Below are 20,315 nucleotides of genomic sequence, written 5' to 3'. Positions count from 1 at the left end.
TAAAGATCATGGTGGTGAGACGGCCCGAATAAAACATATTTTGTTTCTCTGCTCTGTAAAAACACCGAATTGAGTAGAGTTGCTTGTTTGACGTTTGATTATTATTTTCAGAAGAAGCACTGTGAAACCAAGCAACAATAACAAGGTGGCGCTAAGTTCATTAAGCAGGGAAAAAAAGAATTTTAGGCACTCGTGTGACTGTCGCCGGGTACACTTGATCCTAGGGGTATCATCACTATCGCTTAATGGTTACGCGACCATCCTTAGCTGTACCTGAGGTGCCCTTCTTATATGTGGATATCTCATTACGCAAAAATAATTTTCCCTCGCAAGTGAATTGAGCCGCTTTGTTCTTTGATTCGCTTTTACAAAATGGAAGCGGGAATCGAGTACCACAAGATCATGTGCAACACTGCAGTTGCTAGAAGCAAGACGTTGATGATGACTATTATAACGCGTTCTTTAGCGTGGCATTGTTAGCTTGAAGATGGCATGCGTTAACATGTGCGATGCTCTCCCAGGTGCTGACGGCTTCTATCGAGGTAAAGGTCTCAGGAATAAATGAGCGTGCAGATCGAATGATCATGTGCCCCAAATATACAATTGACTTTCGAGATGCCTTTAGAACCAGTTTATGGTGAGAACCGAACTCTTATATGTAGCCGAAAGAAGAAAGCTCTTTCATTCGTGTTCCCGTTGCTTTGGAGCTATAATTCCGCGGAATGATTCCTCTCAACACGAAAGTTATGTGAATTGTATTGAAATGATAACTGAAAATAGCGATAACTTTCATTCCCGGTCTCACACGTGGTAAACTTGTCGAATAAATCCGTTGGATGGGGTCGGGGGGGGGGGGGGGGGGTGGGCTCAACTGTGAGCAGTTATTTTTAATGAAACTACAATTTTTCTTGTCTTTAACCGGTACTTTCTCTTTACAGAAATACGGCGCCACAATTTCTTCTCCTGTCTCAAAGACAAAAAAATTGAATAACTCGCTTTCGCTTTCCTTACAAAGGCGCACACCCTCATGTTGACCATGAGGTACGCGACCTGCAGTGAGGAAAACAATGCTTCCTCGTGTGGTCTCCGGTGTCACTCCTGCAAGTTTGGCAGAACACCAGGCTTTTTTATTCCGGGTCACTTGAAAGTCAAAAGTACAACGAAAAAACATTTTCCGTTGGCTATTACCGCATTATGACACTGAATTATGTGGTTGAAGTTATGCCAGAGTTTAATTTACGGTGCTTCCTTTTACTATTGCGGCTTCCAAGCTAACGCACAAACTACTGATAATGTCGGAAGGCGACATGATCTTCAGTCATTATTGTTGCGGGATTGATTGTCGTAGAAGTGTGTTTATGCCAGGAAGTAACGAAACGCACGCAAACATCTTCCCTTTATTAAGCCAATGTTGCAGGAGAGCTCCTGGTGTCCTAAATATTCCTGGAGGGCCTTTGTAATACACTTTAATGCTGCTAAGTGTACTTTCGACGAGGGTGTTCGAAAGAGATAAGGAATACTTACGTCCGGATATTTGTTCTGCAGTTCACTGATAGTAATGTGGTGATAAATATCCGCGAAATCCTCCCTGTCTTCCGGCGGACTAGTCAGCTGCAAAATTTAAACAATTTTATAATACGGGGAAGAATCAATGGAGTACGATTTATGGGAGCGGTATGGTGCGCATTACTCGGAAATTCAATTCAGCCATAAATTTAGGGTTGGGACGGCTGCCTGCTAGAACTAGTGAGAGAAATAAATCGCTGCTTCTCTGCATGAACATACGGTTAAGGCTCTTGGTAAAATTTGTTTCAGCATGAATCGCGTGAATATTTTTGCTTGAGGATAACAAAATCACCCCATTTGCCAACTTTTCAGCTGCAGATGAGCTGTTGTTCAGAAAGATCAGCACTTAATTGCGCGTGAAATGTCGGTCGGGAAATAAACAAGCTGATTTATTATTAGCATAGATACCTCTTCCGAGTGCTCCAATGCTCGGTTTTCTTACCTAAGACTAAGTTTATTGAAGGTCATCAGGAGACTGTTTTCTCAGAACAAGCCATGGATGTGATCATAGCCGCATTTATTAGAGGTAGTATTATTTTATGAAGGATTGTTATTTTTAAACATATATAATTTTAAAAGCTCTGCTACGTGATAACTGCCATAGCGTCAAATGTCGGGTGGGAAGAATTACATTATTTCATCGGAAAAGCGAATATAGATACGTAAGTACGTGCCATTTATTATTCTGAAAAATAACACATGGAAGAAGAAACACACACTTATAAAATAGCCCTAACTGCTATGCGAATAATTATATCGAGTTGGCTTGCTCCTATAACACTCTCCCCTAAAGGCACAAACTTTTTTTTGCGCCTTCACATTCTGACGCGCTACAGTGACTAAATGAAGCATGACACAAGTAACTTAATTGCCAGAAAAGCGTACGCACAGAAGTGCGATAAGATAAAATTTTGCGTGAAGATTTGATATCGATTTGCTGGAGTTAGTTACTCACAACATATTGCGTTTCAACTCATTACATACTATCGGCATCCAAAACAAATTCACCGATCATTACGATACTCCCTAATGCGCATTTTGAGCGGAGCTGTCAAGGCGTTTCCAATTTTCGTTATATTCTGGCCAAGAGATTGATTCTGAACGACAGGGTCCCCTTAACAGTGGCACTGAGGCTCTGCTTGGGCAGCTCCTTCAGCAGCAGCGGCAGAAGAAATATTTCCACCGGTTGCGTCGCTGATTAGGGAGCTTTAGTTTCACGTACACACAAGCTTTGCGCGTGCAAGTGTGACAGTTCTACGCACGCCACGCGCAGCATGCGGGGGATGCTTATAGTTTCGCGTACGCAGCAGTCTATGGATGTAGGCCTCAAAAACGTATAGGTAGGTGCCTTTCGCGTGTCTACTGGTACCCCCTGCCCTGAGCATGACCTCTACTTTAGCCAAATTCGAACAACACTGCAGCCGGAATCGGAACCTACCCGCGATTCTAGCGCCTCGCGAACTGCGCCTCTGTGCTGCGTTCTCTGCTCGGTGGCTCGTAGAGCCCGTCACGTTAAAGCGTCCCGTACGTAGGGCACGCAGCGCAAGGGTGCACATTACACGTGCGTACGTGAGACGCGACGGGGCTCCCTACATTCAGCGCATACGCGTTTTGATCCCGCAAGGTCTTCACGCACGTACCACTTATACGTACAGTCGCGGACAGAATAAAATGGACCACGGGATCTCCGCAAACGTTCAATTCCCGAGCAGCCTGTAGCAGTAACCAGTAAAACTGCCCACGACAACGTTGTTAGCATATTCTAGTCGAGGTCCAAAATGCAAATACCAGATTGCGTTGTGAGGTTGCGGAGATATCCAGCTTTTTCTTAGATTTCATGGTCCATAATATTCTGTCCGCGACTGTACGTGAATCTAAAGCTGTCAATTATTCAGAAAGAAAGCATGAACACGGGAACGCGTCGTTCAAGCGCAGCGCATTCTCTAGCGAGGGCGGTGCAGGCGAAGTAGCGCATGCGCAGTGGGTCCGAAGCTTACGCCAGCGTTGGACGCACTCGCCGCATGCCTGGCCGCCCCCGTGGAGCACGTCTCGTGCGGAACTCCCGTACGCCATACTCTCCTCCTCCGGTTTTCTGCTCGCGTTCTTTCGCTCTCGCCGTCTTTCATTCCCCGCGGCGCTGCGCGTTCGCTCCTTCATCCTTCCTTGCGCTCGTTCGCTCGGTTACGCCGATGCAGCACGCAGGAACGGGCGCCTAAGAGCTGTGTGCAAAACATTTAATCTTCCATATTTCTTATTCTTACAAATAGTATTCAAATGGGAGTGACAAATAGGGAAATAAACCTCAAGCAGGAGTTAAGCCAAGGGTCTCCGAAGTATTAGCTTACAAAAAGTGATTGTATCTTGTGAATATTGTACCTCTTATATCTTAGCCTGCTACCTGAAGAAAGAGCAATAGGTTAGTATCGTATTCTCTTCACACCCATAACTTTAAAAAATGCGTCACGACAAAACCGCTGCCATCTACGTGCGATACGACACATTTCTCGTTGGCACCCGATGCGTGGCTATGAAAAATAAATGCTTCAGTTGAGTTCTGGAGGTCTTATTTTAGCTTGGAATCCATAGTCTTGGTTTTAATATACTGCAGTTTTTTTTTGTTTTTCGAATTCGAGGAGGTTGTTAAGCATCACAACGCCAGAATGTTCGTATCCTTATGAACGAGCAATGTCGGCGCAGGCGCGAAATTGAAGAAAAACAAGAACTGAGGCGATGCGCGTTTGTAAGGGCAGCAGGACATCAATGCGAAGTGCTTGCTACATCAATGTTGACGAATGCGTTCTTCACCGTATAATAGCAAGGTAATTCCGGTAAGACAGCGACATTATTCTCCGGGACTGGACATGATTGCTGGTTTGTAAAGTAATGCGAACGAACACGGACACAAACGGAGTGAGAATGACGACTATCAGTTAAGAAGTCGGTACTGGGGCGGAAAAGAAAGAAGACGCAAAGAACACCTTACGCATCCTCTGGAGAAGACAGTGCCATTTAGTAAGTCATGCACAGGCATGTGCACGCTGGTCAAATAGTGCTGCAGTAAGACAATTGTTTCGCGCGAAAGATATTCGAAGGCTGACGTGCGCATGTGCGTCAGCCTTCAGAAGTATAGTCAGAAGTATAGTGATATGGTGCGCCTGGGCCATAAGACGCACTCCGTCATGCATTCGTCTCGAATGAACCTGACTATCTAGAATTGGGCGTGCACACTTATCTGTGGGATTGCAGCGAAAGTTTAGGCAGCGTTGCACAGTGAACGATGTTCTCTTTTTTCTCGTTTCTCATTTGATTTGGTTATGTCGGTGCAACTTTTCAGGTGCCTTTCGTATTGTCCCTTTTGCTTCTTTTACAACCGTCTTGTCTTGCTCAACGTTTCAACCCCTCGTAGCCGGTAATCGTACTGTCTGTGTTACTGTATGAATGGTCTGGGATTATTTCTATTTGTATTATTTGATATAAAAACATGTATATAATGCCTGCAAGAAAATGCTTTAATGAGAGCATATGACCTTGTTTATTGTTTAAGGCCGTACCTACGTAAGTCAGTCTTTGTACAAAGACGTCGTTTTCATGTCATCAGCATAATTTGGCGCAAATGTGTATATATCATATTATGAACACGTACTTGTGCTACCTAACACAGGCTGGCTAGTTCAATAGCCGTTTACAAAAATTCCGTAGAACACTTCAAACTTAGAATTACTCTGCTGGTGTGTAAAAACTACCCTAAATATTTCAGGGCAAGGAGTCATTTTCCCGCTTAAATAAGCCATCGTAAGAAAAGTTTCCGTTAATGATGTGGCCACTACGAAGTTCTCACGCTGGCCAGCTGCTCCTCAAATTTCAGGAGTGTTTCCGATATCCTGGAAAGCTCTTCTTTTGAGATGTCTGGTTTCACGAACTCCATAGTTTTTTCCATTAGCGTTTTGTAGGCCTCAATTACGGGCTTGTTCTCATCGTTGCATGGGTGGAGGAGCACGTCTCGTTGCACCAAATTTAAATCAACTTGATCAAGCTGAAAACAAACAGATGTTAAACAACACTGTAATGGCAGTATTAGCATTAGGTTGAAGGCATAATTTGCACATTATCGAAAATATTACTTCGGATAGCATGTATGCATACATAATGGCACTTACCGACTTAAAGCTTCGCGCACAGTATAATGACCCACAAGTTCTTCCATAATATCAAATGATGCGACCTGGCCATTGTTGCATTCTATGCATTGCTTTTCCTGCATTATGAGAACTTCCGAATAAAGGTATAAAGCCATACCTTTAGGAATAGGACTAGTGCGCTTGCGCTAGGTAACAATATTCCTTATTGTAATTTTTGTGCTTATGCTAAAAAAAAAGATGTGCTTATGAGTAACTGCCTGCTCGATACCTTCGGGGGCGAAAAAAAACAAACAAACAAGCGAGACGCAGGTAATATTGCGAGTTGTATACGCGATATTCGGTTTAGGTCGTGGTCTGGCTGACACCACTATCGGCGCGCATGCTCCGACCGCGCGCGCCGCACGAGCATCGCGGGTTCAAGCACCAGGAGCCTCCGCACAGTCGCGATCAATTTGAAGGTGATCGCTCGAGCTGCGACCGGCGGGCCTTCCAAGCAGCATAGCGGCCGATTTCGGAACTGCGAAGATAAAAATTGCGCTGCCTTCTTCCCTTTTTACGCTCGTCCAGGCTGCAACCATCACCCCCAAGACTTACTCGCCACATTTTTGTGCTTGTTACCCTTTCATGGCAGGGATGTGTGTGCGTCCCTGCCTCATGCATACATTGGCTAACAATGACGCCTCTGTGCAATAGCTGATAAGGCAGTCGAAATGAATTCGCAGGTCATCCCGTGAAGGGTGACGAAAAGCTGCGAGTTGCCAGACGGGAGTGACAGCTGCTCAGCAAACAGCAAAAGAGAGAGAGAGGGAAGCTATCTGATGTTTCCCTCGTGGCGCTGCTCCTAGTTTCGGTCGCCGCTCGAGCGATCACCTTGAAATTGATCGCGACTGTACATACAGGGCGCCGCGTCTGCTCCCGCCGCTCCGTGGGCCGACGCACCGATTCGCGCGCGTCACCGGCCGGTACCAAGCTAGTGGAAGGCTAGTCCCGCGCTGGCGCGGGCACGTGCTGTAGGCGAAGCTCTCGGGAAAGAGCGAGGAACACTCATTCAGCCACGGTTACACACAACGTAAGTTTAACAACACGGCCGAATCTCAATCTCTAATTGCTACACAACATGGTCAAATGGTCGCCGGTGGCCGCTAACGGTGCGCCGCGAAAGAGAAAACAAAGCACAAATAATCTAGCCTGTAGAGCGGCCCCCGATGCCTCGGCCAGCGCCTGCCAGGAGAGAAAAACAGAAAGAGAAGCAAAATCGTGAGCCATTCCACTCTGTGAATGTGGTTGACCATGCGAAGCTGTGTAGCGCACGACAAAGAGGTGCCACAGAATTTTGAACACAGGTACGAACATATTTGTTGTCTTGATCGGCGGTCATCGGGACGAAAGGTACGCACAGACATTTATTGTTATACATCCGCGTTCATTCATGCTATGCATTTGTTATATGCATTCGTGTTTTCATTGCGCGGTATACTGAGGCTAATAATTTGATACCAATATCGCCGCACCGACTGGCAGTGGGCCAGTACAGTGAGCGCCTTCGCAGAGGGAGGGGCACCAGGGAACGCTGACATGATGAGCGGCAACGGAGCCAGCTGTGGAAGGAGATGCCGTCGAACGCGCGAGCAGTCGAACGAGCCATTGCTGATGATGATAGTTTTTCGCTCACACAGATTTGTTGACGGACACGAAAGATACACGGAACATTAGCCATAAACAGCCTCGCTTTAACGCAGGGGATAGACAAGGGCACAATCGGAAGGCGCTGTCTCAGCACATCGAGACCATTGAAGAGCGCACGCCTGCCGAGGCCGCGCGGGACGCCGAGGAGCCTAACTAACAAAGCGGCTGCTGCCGGCAGAGAGCAAGCAGCGTGCATGCACCTCCCGACGCATGGATGCGGTCTCTCCAAGGCCCACCTTGCGCGCGCGAACCCAGAACGCACGCAAGCAGGAGCCTCGAATCACACCGAAAAGTCGGCCAATGGGGTAAGTCCGTTGACCTACCTCTCTCCGTGGGCTGGATGAGAGCTGAGTGAACGTGTTTCATGAGCCGCTGCAATCCCGTCCAGGCAGAGAGGCGAGGGACATGGAGTTGTCATAAGCCCAACGGCATCGCACATCATTTCCAGCGCCTATATAAGTGTGCTGTTGTAGCCCATTCACTCACCTGTATATAATAGGAACCGGGATCTGTCACACCTCTCCCGATGTAGAAGCCGAGTACAGAATGTATTCCAGTTTTCAGTAGCACTTCCTTGGAATTTTTCATGCCTGAGGTTGTATCATCGGTTTGAGACGCAATCGGCCAGCCTTCAAGTCCAGATGACTTCAATATTTGGAGGAGATCGACATGCGGCTCTTTGGCATCCGAAAGAGCTGAATTTGGAATGATTTATTCACATATATAATTGCATTGAACACTATGCTAAAATGAAGGAACCAACACTGTTAAGGTACATTCATAAGGCAATAACGTTCTCGAGGGTAAGTAGTTCCGCATTGCTGGCTTTAAGGGAATTTTCCATAGATACTGTTTCTATTATCCTAGCAGGTCAATAAAGCTAAGTTTGTCGATGATTATCATTCACACGCTTCAAATATGTGAAAATGTGCAAGTGTATATAAACACTTTCGACACGCACGCACGCACACACGCACGCACGCGCGCACACACGTGTTCACTGACTGAGCTTCCCAGCAATTTGTTATCTGCTATAGTGGAACATGGAGTTTGCATGGTAGTTACTCCCACCTGCATGCATCAAAAAGTCACGAGCTGCTAAGAGAAAATATATTCCCGCAAAGTGCTAGTAAAAGTGCATTTCCCGAAAAAATGTTTCGGCAGTACATATTTTCTCTCCTAAATCTGCATTCTTAATAAATGTTTGGCAGTTATTTTACCGCGCCACATCCTGCCGATACCTAACAATATGAACTAAACATTTTCGTTGTAGTGTTTCTTATTTGTTCGATATTACACTTGTTTATTGTACAAACTTTGGAGGTTTCGCCTGCTCTTATAGCAACTTGCTCCCAGTAAAGCCGGCGACTGCAGCAGCACTGTACGGAAGGCACAGCGCCGCCTCGAATTCGTACCTTGGCGACAAGGCTTCGTGTAGAAATACGCTCTCGCAGCACCACTCCGCTATGCTCGATAGCAAGTACGTACAATGCAAATATACTAGAAGAAACAAAAGGCGGCCTCAGGAGAGCACTTGTTATGACAAAGCAGGCGGCGCGGGATCTCCAGGGCACCCAAAGGCCAACGGGTGGATCAAAGCTGCAACTATGCACGTATGTATAATATCGGTTGTTGGCTAATAGAGGACATCTGATGCTGTGCACGAACGCACACGGCTGTACACTCTGGCCTCGATGAGTCCCAAGCACGCGGAGCCGTCAAGGTTGCAGCTTTGGTGTCCCCGTTGATCCTTTGATGCCCTGGTGATGCCGCCAAAGTGTACTAAGTAATGACACCTTGTTTGTACCAAGTGATCGTGCTCTATGACGTACCTTTACACTAAACCTGACCCTCAAGGCACAGATAGGCGGTGGCGGCGCGCTTCCTGTCTTTACCGGGCAGCGCCGCTGCAGTCGCCGGCTGTAGTGGGAGAAGGTTGGCAAATGCGCGTCCTTGGGACCTCCTCTCAGACCTTGCGACCTACTTTTGCGCATCCTCCAATGTAGCTCTTCTGTTTTATTCATAATCCGGGTTGATTGAATATAGCGTTTGGTCTATCACTTGGTTAGCGAGATATCGTTTTATTGTATAAATCTGATTTTCTCAAATGACAATACGATGAAAATACGTTAATAAGCATTCATAAGAAAGGAAGTGGTTCAGCGGCTGATAATAATCTGTGTTTGTGTTTTGATGGCTGTGGTCCTGTTTGTGGTTGACTATCATCATTGAATGTTTTTTTGTATCACATGTGCAATAAGAACTAGGTATTCTAGCCCATGAATGCATCCAAGGCATCCCGAATTTAGCAGAACACCGCTTTACTGATTACAATACCCTTATAATTTGGCGAAGCGTTTTTATAACGCGGTTATCGTAAGTGCCCTGAGAGACCTCGCCTTGCACTAGAGATGCTCTTCGGGATACTTACTTAGTCCAAGGCATTGTTCAATGCAACAACAACAACAATGACAACAATCCCGACCTATATCAGTTGACTCGTTTCTTTACCTATGGATTTCCGATCGTGTCTCTCTAGCCGATTCTCCACCAGCTTAAGGTCGTCTCACGTTTATTGGCTCCCATATGCCGCTATAGTATACCATGCCTATATTCAATCTGGGATATAACTATTCACATTTTATGTGTAGTCTATTTATTTCTAAATCTTAATAATTTATTTTTATTTTGCTTGCTGCATGCATTCTAGCTGGGCTTAAAGTTACTTTATTAACGTGAATGAAAGATTTGATCCAAAATGGTGACATACTTCTCTATCGAATGATAATGGTAAGCTTGTGGCAATAAATTTGAGTCAATTCTATGCGTTTTATAAATGAATTTTATTCGCCTGGAGATATTGTCATCGTAATCTAGGCCCCTCTTTCTACTTCGCCAAGATAAATGTACTCTTCCAGTGCCGCAATTAACTCGATACCTATCACGAACAATTTCTTCCTTGCATTAAAAAAATCGCATTATATTTATCGATATTGTGATATTTTAATTACAAACAACGTAACCTTGTCTCTATTCATGTCCTTCGAAGAGATGTATATGTTGCCACATTATAGTGACAGCGAAGAACACAGCATAGCAAAAGTTTCAATAGCGAAAGTAGCATTTTATTCTGCGAACCTGTGCCCAGGAAAGAAAGTGACAGCCGAAGCACAACGATAGTGGCGAGCACAGTCGGCGATCGTCGAAAGTCTGATCTGCGGATCCAGCACGTTGGCTTTTATACATGACTCGTGGAAGATTCCAGCGTATTTATTTATTTATTTATTTATTTATTTATTTATTACAAATACCTACAGCGCCAGAGTTGGGCATTATCGTAGGGAGGTTAATTTTCAAACATAAAGGTCAGAGATTAAACTTCGAGAAAAACGGCATCATATCAGCTATGGTATTAAATAATACCATCATCGTAATTAGTAGAGAAAGCCAACACATCCAATACTAACAACATCAGATTATAAAATTTGTTGCACAATGCATAAAACGGCACACTGGACATATCGTCTAAAACAGATTCATGTAGAGTTTTCTATGGTAGATGGAACATTGGGTGCAGACACTACCTCATCCGGGAGCAAATTCTATTCTGCAATTGTTCGGGTAAAGAATGAAAACCTAAATACATTAATACAACTTTGGTAGGCCCTTATTTTCTTGGAATTGTGGCGTCTCTTTGACTGATAATGAGGTGGTTTTAAATATATGTTCGTATCGATTCCTGTGCTGCCACTGTTAATGTTGCGTAAAAGCTTTTTTTCTGCGTGTGGACAGCAACTTCCACCCTAGATTTTCCCTGATTTGCGAACCTCTAATTTTGTAGTCGTAGATGCCCGTGACGAATATTGCATCCCTTTTCTGAACATAGCTTCAAGAGCTTTTGTGAAGGGGTCCCATGCGGCGCAAGCGTATTTTAACACCGGCCTAATATTTGTAAGATACAAAGCAAATTGTAAGAATGGAGGGTTCACTGGAACACATTTATTCGCAGTACGACACGCTACTGAAAGCGATTCAAACACAAAAGGAAGAGATTAAAAATCTGCAGACGACAACCGTGAACCTAGGTGCGAAATCAGACAGTCTGGCAGATGAGGTCGCGCAGATGAAACTAACGATTGAAAGTTTAGAAGAGTACTCTCGGAGAAGTAATATGGAAATCCACGGAATACCTCAGTCAAACAATGAAAACCTGAGAGATATCTTGAACAATTGTGCTGCCAAATCGGGTCTGACTAAGCCAATGGACGGACAGCTAGAGGCAATTCACAGAATTAGAGTTCGGACGGGGGCGACTCCGCCTATACTGGTTAGGTTCTCTAACAGTTCAATTAGAGATGGATGGCTAGCCAAAACACTTCAGCTAAAGTCTGATAAAATCTTCATTAATGAAAACCTGAGATCATATGCGAGGAAGTTGCTGTGGATGGCGAAGAATGCAGCTAAAGAAAAGTCGTACAAGTTCGCGTGGGTGAAGAATGGTAAAGTATTCGTAAGAAAACAAGAAGGAGCCGTTGTTATCAGAATTGAAAATGAAGCGAGTTTATCCAAAATGACGTAGACATGGAAGCAGAATCTAACACAATTAAAGGCTGGGTAAATTACCGGCAGAGATACACCTGCGAGGAAGGAAAAACTGCATGTCTTGATCTGATTCATATTAACGTCAGAAGCATACACAAAAATTGGGATCTATTAGAGCTTTATTTGGAGCCATATAAAGACTTCTTAGATGTGATTATCCTGACCGAAGTGAATGTCGACGAAACCAATGCTACGTTATATCAAATAAAAGATTTTGAACAATTTTTGGTATGCCGTCACGAGAGAAGAGGAGGAGGTGTTATAATATACGTTAGAAACAATTGGCTATGCGAAAGACTGACCATAACTATCAAAGAAGCAGAGATGCTGCTGTTGTCAGTCGAATGTGCACGTACATCATTCATAATTTGCGCTATCTACAGGCCACCAGACAGAAATATAGGCATATTTTTGGGAGAATTGCAGCATCTCTTAATGACACTAGAGAAAAAAGTTAACATATTTCTAGTGGGTGATCTCAACATAGATACCGCTTCTACTACTAAAAATTATGTCAGTGACTATTTGACTCTCATTTCAAGTTATGGCTTAGAAAATAACATCACAGGAATTACACGAGAAGAATTCTTAGGGAACAAACTTACGACATCGTGTATTGACCACATACTAACGCGTGTTTCTAGCATGCAAGCTGTAACAAGTATTGTAAAAGAAAAAGTTGCTGACCATTATTTCATTGCTCTCACAATATTTAGTGAAGACTTAACGAATTCACGTGCGGAAACTAAACAGGAGTTTCACATCTTCGATAACCAGAAGATTGATAGATTAATTAAGGAATATAATTGGGAGACCTTATTAACACTAAATCATTTACAAGCATACGAGAAGCTAACCGGCATATTTAAATCAATTTATGATAAAAGTCGAAACATAATTACTATGAAAAAAAGGAAAATCGAGAAACCATGGATTACGAATGAAATTAAAGAGTTAAGTTACATCAAAGAAAAGCTGTGGCGCCGAAGTAGGGCTAATCAATCAGACGTGCAGTTAAGAGAAGAATTTAGGGAAACAAGAAATAAGCTAACAGCTTCACTAAGGCTAGCAAGGAATAAATACTATAGTAATAAGCTGAACGAGTGTAAATTTAATTTGAGAAAATCGTGGAACATAGCAATTTCCCTAACAGGCACACAAACGAAACGCAACATAGACGAAACCATAAGAAATAATTTCCCCAGAAGACAAGTGGATGAAATAGCAAACGAATTTAATAACTGCTTTGCTAACACTGTTCAGAAACTTAAGGAAAATTCCCCTAGGGGTACAGGTGACATAACAATCAAATCAAACGTCAACTCTGCATATTTGAGTGAGGTAACTGTTCTCGACGTTTGGGTTGCAATAAGGTCATTTTCCATTTCTAGAATGCCAGGATATGATGGGATTAGATTTCGTGAGATATTTTTCAACTTTGCTTGTTTGAAGAGTGTGCTGCTATATATTTACTCTGAAGTATTTAGGACTGGTCAGATTCCCAACGCAATGAAAATAGCTTTGATTAGGCCAATTTACAAAAACGGCAAAAGGCAACAGTGCGAAAACTACAGACCTATAGCAATCTTGCCGACATTGTCGTGTGTTCTAGAAAAGCTTATGCACGAGAACATCGTTTCCTTTTGCGAAAAGTTTCATCTATTGTCTAATTCACAGTATGGGTTTCGTTGCAAGAAAAGCACAATCACACTACTAGAGGACATTGCAGACGTAGTCAACAGTGAAATAAATAAAAATAAGACAGTAATTGGGCTTTTTTTAGATTTCAAGAAAGCTTTCGACACGTTAGATCACGAAATACTCCTTGAAAAATTAGCTCAAATAGGATTCCGCGGGCCTTTCATAGAGGCTTTTAAAGACTACTTCAAAATCGTTGTCAGGTCGTTCGAATTCAAAATATAGACAGCGAGTTAATACACATAAAGCATGGAGTCCCACAAGGATCCGTACTAGCCCCACTACTTTTTAATTTGTATGTGAACGATTTAGCCCATCTAGCGCTAAACTCAAAGTTATGCCAATTTGCGGATGATACTGCTTTATTATTACCCCATGATAATGTTAATGAATGCGTTACTTTGTTACAGGAAGATATATATAAAATAATGGCGTGGTTTGAGAACAACTGCATATTTGTGAATAAAGCAAAAACACAGCTAATCTGCTTTCACAGCCCGCACAAAAAAGTGCAGCTAACTGCACATCTACACCTGCATAGTGAATACTGCATTGGATGCTCTTGCCAAAGTATGCAGTATGCCACAAAAATAAAGTACCTTGGTGTTATTTTCGATGAATATTTCTCATTTGTTCACCACATACAATATGTAGCTAAAAGACTCCGAGCAGTATGTGCAGTCATGTACAAAATCAGATCAGTATGTGACGTTCGGTTAAGAAAACTCACATATAAAGCTCTAGGGGAAAGCATATTACGATAAGGCATTACAATCTACGGACTTACTTCGCCATATAGGCTTAACGTGCTAAATAGAATAATACAAACAATAACGAATAATATAGCATACGGAACAAACAGCAATTCCATCGGCAACAGTGAGCTGATGGCAGAACATAGGATATTTGATGTTAAACAACTTTTTCTCTTCGTGATACTTACGAAGCATCATTTTGATTAATCCTTTAAAACAAAAAAAAAACGTCAAAACCCGCGATCTGCGCAACACTGAAACATTCGTTCCGGCTAAAGCATTCACGAACTACGGTAAAAGAACGCGATTATATTATGTACCGTTCTACTTCACTAAAACAAAAGTTCCCAAAGTATCATCATTCAGGAAAATAAGATTTTGTGCGTCACACGGTTCTGACAAGTGACTGGGAATAGCAGAAGCAAAACATGTGGCAGGAATTTTCTGATGAACTTTCGCTAGCAATTGTATAAAGCAGACTATAGTATTGTATTCTTTCTATGTGTATTTTGTTCTTTTTTTTTACTTTCCAATAGTATTTGATAACTGCTACTTTTCCAACACATTGACAACTGTATATGATGAAATAGAGGGCTGTGCTGTACATTTATTTTGCTGCTATAACCCCGTAACAATATGTCTTTGCTTAAACTATGGCTCGTGCAGGAACAAAATACAAGAAATTAGACGAGCGATGGAGGAACAGGGTGAAGGCATGGAAGGGAGGAGGGTTCGAAAATGTCCTTGTGTTGTGCCTTGTTGAAGGCAAATACACAGTGGTCCGCATAAAAGCGTCGGTGCTTTCGCGGACTACAGGTTACTCTTTGTGGCGCATACAAGAAATTTATTTTTGCTATTGTACACATTTTCTTTCTCTCTTCCTATGTTTTCTCTGTTCTTAGAGCACAAGACTGTGTGATTTGGGCCAGAGCACTGGCCAGTCCCGCTCAAAAGCATCATTGCTTTGGCGGGTTGATAAAATATTTGACTGTATGTTTTATGTTTTATGTCCTAATAAAGAAAAACGAATAAAGTTTGGGCGCATACTTGAAGTTTTCCTGGAGAAGGTGCAAAAGGCGGCACGCTTTAGCGCTTCTTATGTCAATGTGGGATGTCCAGTCTAACGCCGCAGTTAAGGTGACGCCCAGGTATTTGGCTTCGTTAACCCATTGCATTAAAACATTATTTAGAGAGTATGAACGAAGCACCATTCTCTTTTTGTTCGTAAATTTAACACAAAAACACTTTGCTGCGTTCAAATCCATTTTCCATTTAGCACACCCGGAACAATTTTTTTCGAGATCGAACTGCAACACACTCGTATGTTCGGCACATGACACAGGATGGTAAACAACGCAATCATCTGCATACAGTCTGATATTTGAAACACAGCCTTCACTTAAATAATTCATAAATATGAGGAACCGCAACCGCCCAAGGACCGACCCTTGAGGCACACCTGATAAAACATTAACCGTTCTCGACGTCGCACCTTTCAGAGCTACATTTGCTGCCGTTTATACAAATAATCTTTAAGCCAACCGTAAAATGAATCGGGGAGGACAAGAAATGAGTTTGTGCATAAGTAAGTCATGCGGGACTACATCAAAGGCCTTTCGAAAATCATCGAAAATGGCTGGTGCCCGCTTGCCGCGAATAAAATCAGATTACACAAGGTTAGGTGACACAAGACACAACAGATAGAATCAACGATAACCTTTGAGTACGTTCCAAATCATGCAGGTACATCTTGAGCTGAGGGACAACTTTAAGTTGCTAGCGAGTGAAACGCAGTCTTCGAGAAAAGAATAAATAAGTACACATGTCAATATCCGTAAGTCTGGAACTCGAATATGGTCCAGAGTCGTTTCGGGAATATAATTCGGTGTGCAGTAGTTTTGTTCTGCAGCGTAGCTGCTATTGTGGCTATTCTCTGTGACATGGTGGTTGTCGGGTCCGCTTACAAAACCGCACTACTCATTTTTGCTTGCCTCCGCGCTACAAAACGTATAGTTCCCGAGAGATGACAATAATTTCCACCTTTGGAGATATGTCTCACACTGCTACATTGCTATATAAAGCGATATCACAAGGGAAAATAGAATTATTTGTAAAGGCGCACATTTTACGGCCTACGAAACAATATATTTTTTTCCTTAAATCGCATCTGCCAGTCAGGGCGCTCTCAGGGTATCCGAGGAATGGAAACAAATCTCAGGGGCCATGCATTTGAGAACCTCCTATTGTGTGAGAAATTCATGGAATAGTAAGCTTTACGTAGTTCTTAAAATGGTTGCACCGTTGATTTTTGTTTTTGCAAGACGTAATAAATATATCGGCAACGTGCTTTTCCGCTTATTTGTTTTAAAGAAAGTTTCGTCGCGGAGTTGGCTCACTCTCTTCAGTAAGTGCGGTCACTCCGATATTAATCGAGACCACACTGTCATGATCACAACGAAGGGACCGGACTGGCTTTGTGGTTTTTTGGTCGTTGTGCTGTTCCCGCAATTAACCGTGTTGACTGCTCGAATCGTCAAAAATCACTTACCTACGCAGGCATTGAACGCAATGGCGATCTTTTCCACGATGCTCTGATTTTCTGTTACAAGTGGAACATTTTCTATTATTCCTGCACAAAAGCAAAATACGGAAATTTACCGCGGTATAGAAGTATATGCGAACTGCTAAACGGATGCAAGAAAAAAAATTAAAAGTTGGATTTGCAGTGACGCTAGCTGTTGGGAGCTTCATTTTACGAAAATGTCAATGATATAGCCTATAAGGAACCGGTAGAGCTTGTTTCTGCATAAACTACTACTTGACTGCGCTAAAGACATAGACAAAAAGTGCTTATTTTTTGCCAAGGTATAAAGCTGTATATGTCTTCTTTCTCTTCAACTTTTTTATCTCGCCGTATTGGTCAAATAAGGCAGTGATCCCAGCTTGAAGTCTGTAAATGTGCATTTCTAGGAAAATTATAGGATGGCGGATTTCCTGTTTTGTCCAGTTGTTACTTCCAGATTAAATTTCAATTTGCTGAAAATATTACGTTCTATCACTCGCGATCGCAATCTTTTAAGATCTTAGATAAATATCAATGCTAGTTGTATGAAACGCCTGCATTCGCTGTCGGTGATATTACTGTATACTGATACAGACGTTAAATTACAGAAGTAAGCCTTGGACGAGGAACGGCGGAGAGTGTGAACATTTGTTAAACTATGTGCATATACATAAGGTTTGTACCATAACTTGACAGCCGTAGCCACAAGTTCCTTGTTTGGCGCTCTTAATAGCCGAAAGGTATATACTTTGCAGGTTCTTGCTGAACATTGTGAAAGTTATATTTCAGGTATGCTGTAATATACACTGTGCAATGTTGTCGAGCAAATCATGTACTGGCAAACTGACACGGACAGATATATAAGATAGAAACGCGCCACTGTATCACCTGGTCATAATAGAAAACGCACGTGACCATCGCTTTCTTCCTCACACTAACAGATCACCAGGTTAACCTTCTGTAATCTTCAGATATCGTCCTGTGCCTTCATTTTGCGTAATATTCTACATTTGGCTGCTTTTACATACTAAGCAGCCTTTATCTGTGGCTTCCTCAGACATATAAAGTATGGCATTGTATTAAACGGTACAGTCTTGCAATAAAATAATCTCATTCATTTCCTTGGCTGCCTGCAGTGGCAGATACTATGATGTTCGTGTGAAAATTTTGCCCGTAGGATTTTGTGTTCAATCACACAACCGCAGCTTCAAAAAGAAGAATCCCTGGAGGCGTTGAAAATATTCTTTTTTCTTGAACACTTTTCTTACCAGACCTCCAAGGCTCTTACGTCAGTTGATTACGCATTCGATCCCATCAGCAAGTAATCTTAGAAAGTCTTGAGGGACGGTCTTCTCAGCTTACAGCATAAAAACTGGTGTTTAGCGCAAAATGTTTGATGCAAACACGTGAAAAAGAAGATAGACATACATACAAGTGTTAATTATCAACATGTGATTCCTAATAGAGATCGGGTATTATAATGTTGTAAGCAAGGAAAGCATATCCTTCCGACCTGTGCAGCAGCGGCCTGTTCACTTCGGGCTCTCCTTTTCATTCTTCCATTCTTCCAGTTACAATTCTCATTGTAACTGCCCGAAGAAACAGCTACTAGCTTCGCTGGAGTTGAGTTGTGATCCTTCAAAGACGTCATAAAGTTTGTTAAAAACACTCATGCACACAAATATGCACGAATCCCCACAAAGGCATGGAGCAGTTGATTGAAACTGTAACAATAAATTATGTTTTTATTCAGTCCATGTGAAAGGTTTCTCGGCTCTCTGGGAAGGAATACATCTTAGCATATTATTTTTAGGCATGACCAATCGCACGCCTCAAGGAGGTGGCTTTCGAATTAAAGTATAACATAGGCAGAGTATGCAAGCTTAAGAACATAGTCATAGAAAGAGAAACGTGCTTTTTTTAGTCAATAAATAGGAAGAAAGTGAACTGACAGCTTACTTTTCAGGCTTTGCCTCAGGTTCTCACTGAGCATCTGTATAATACCGAAAGATGATCGTCCGTTAAGTTTGTCGATGTTTTTTTTCCTCCAACCTCCACAGGCGTAGGCGTAGAAATCTTCGCAGGGTTCAGTGGACGTGTCTATCGAATCCCTAATTTGATTTGCTGGAGTATATATGAAAGGGGATATAGATTATCCTCTAGCGGTGAACAAAATATTTTTCTGAATGAAAGTGTAAAAGTGCTCTTGATTCGTAATTCGTAGAAAGTAGCTTCCTTTCTTTCTTTTTTTTCTTTGTGTTTGTCCAAAAAAGCAAATCGCTGAATTATCTAGCTTACTAGATTTGCCTAAACACTTCACTTATACTTTCTTAGTAACCATCAAATGTTTTTTTTACTTTGCGCTGCCTCTTTGAGAAGATCTACTACGCTTCTTACACTATTCAAAATTTCGTTACAAGTTGGCCTTCAGCAGTTTCGTTCCGGAATTAACGAAAAAATTATGTGCGAACCATAAGAAATGGTCATGTGCATGTAAGGTTCTAGTTGAGCCAATCAGGTCGCAGGTGTGTTCTGATTTGTCATAGGGTGGTTTTGGAAGAGCAACCAAGGTGTTGAAACCGAGCTCCCTATGCTTTGCGAGTGTTCTCAACGTAGCAGCGGAGCTCTGAACATTCCGCTCTGCCGGGTTTAGGGTTTCAGTTTCAAGGAAAATAGCTGCCTGTTACTGCTTTGTATGTACAGTCTCGTTACTTTCTAAGCATATGCGCCTCTGCCACCATAGCTCTGATGGCAAGCCGCAACGAAGGCGGCAGCAGCGATCGAACGCTACTATTCCTGCTGCAAGTAAGCTCGTTTTGCTGGCTTGAGAAGCAAAATTAAGACGATAAGAAACTTTAGTGGCCCAGTCACGTCAGGATTGAATCGAGAATGAACTAAGAACTTGGACTGCTTCTCAAGCCAACATAGCCGGCTTGAGAAGCATTAGTAAAGTTAGAAAAAAATTTATTACTTGGGTTACCGAGATGTGGAGTTATTGTTGCCCGTCACAAGGACTGGAAATATATTGAAATGCAGAGAGCATTGCTATAACTTAACTTCAGGATTGCAACTTTTCCATAGCTAGCAGTCATTGTGAGCCCATACTGCGTATTTACTGCCACGAACTAATGATAGTGCTGGGCAGGCATATTTTAACAGAATACGGAGAGGAAGAACCGATATGTATCAGACAGTGTCATATGGTATAGGAATTTTAAGCCTGGTTACGCCTTAATAAAGCATAGAGCTGAAGGAAAAACACAATTCTCACCCCGCTCTTTACATACGTCGGTGTCACAAACGTTG

General features: G+C 42.6%; 2 protein-coding genes and 1 long non-coding RNA gene across 3 annotated transcripts in view; 1 reads left to right on the top strand and 2 right to left on the bottom strand.

Moving 5' to 3' along the window:
• LOC129382526 (neprilysin-like) overlaps positions 1 to 1,747 on the bottom strand; it is a 9,401-nt gene extending 7,654 nt beyond the window's left edge. Inside the window, exon 1 of the mRNA XM_072288586.1 lies at positions 1,525 to 1,747. The gene's annotated coding sequence lies outside the window, so the exon portion shown is untranslated. The remainder of the gene's footprint in view (positions 1 to 1,524) is intronic.
• Positions 1 to 7,690, top strand: part of LOC140218760 (uncharacterized) — a 19,510-nt gene extending 11,820 nt beyond the window's left edge. Inside the window, exon 3 of the long non-coding RNA XR_011894938.1 lies at positions 7,445 to 7,690. This is a non-coding gene — a long non-coding RNA (uncharacterized lncRNA). The remainder of the gene's footprint in view (positions 1 to 7,444) is intronic.
• On the bottom strand, positions 4,882 to 20,315 carry LOC129382376 (uncharacterized). The gene is made up of 5 exons (XM_055066262.1): positions 20,281 to 20,315; positions 18,969 to 19,133; positions 16,995 to 17,075; positions 7,878 to 8,086; positions 4,882 to 5,599 (listed from the first exon to the last, which is right to left on the bottom strand). Exons 2-5 carry the CDS (start codon positions 19,000 to 19,002, stop codon positions 5,390 to 5,392), a joined length of 534 nt encoding a protein of 177 aa, XP_054922237.1. The 5' UTR covers positions 19,003 to 19,133; positions 20,281 to 20,315; the 3' UTR covers positions 4,882 to 5,389.

Source organism: Dermacentor andersoni, chromosome 6 (assembly GCF_023375885.2).
Source record: "Dermacentor andersoni chromosome 6, qqDerAnde1_hic_scaffold, whole genome shotgun sequence".
Lineage (NCBI taxonomy): Eukaryota > Metazoa > Arthropoda > Arachnida > Ixodida > Ixodidae > Dermacentor > Dermacentor andersoni.
The sequence above is the reverse complement of the archived record's forward strand: the minus strand, read 5'-3'. Positions and strand labels throughout refer to the sequence as shown.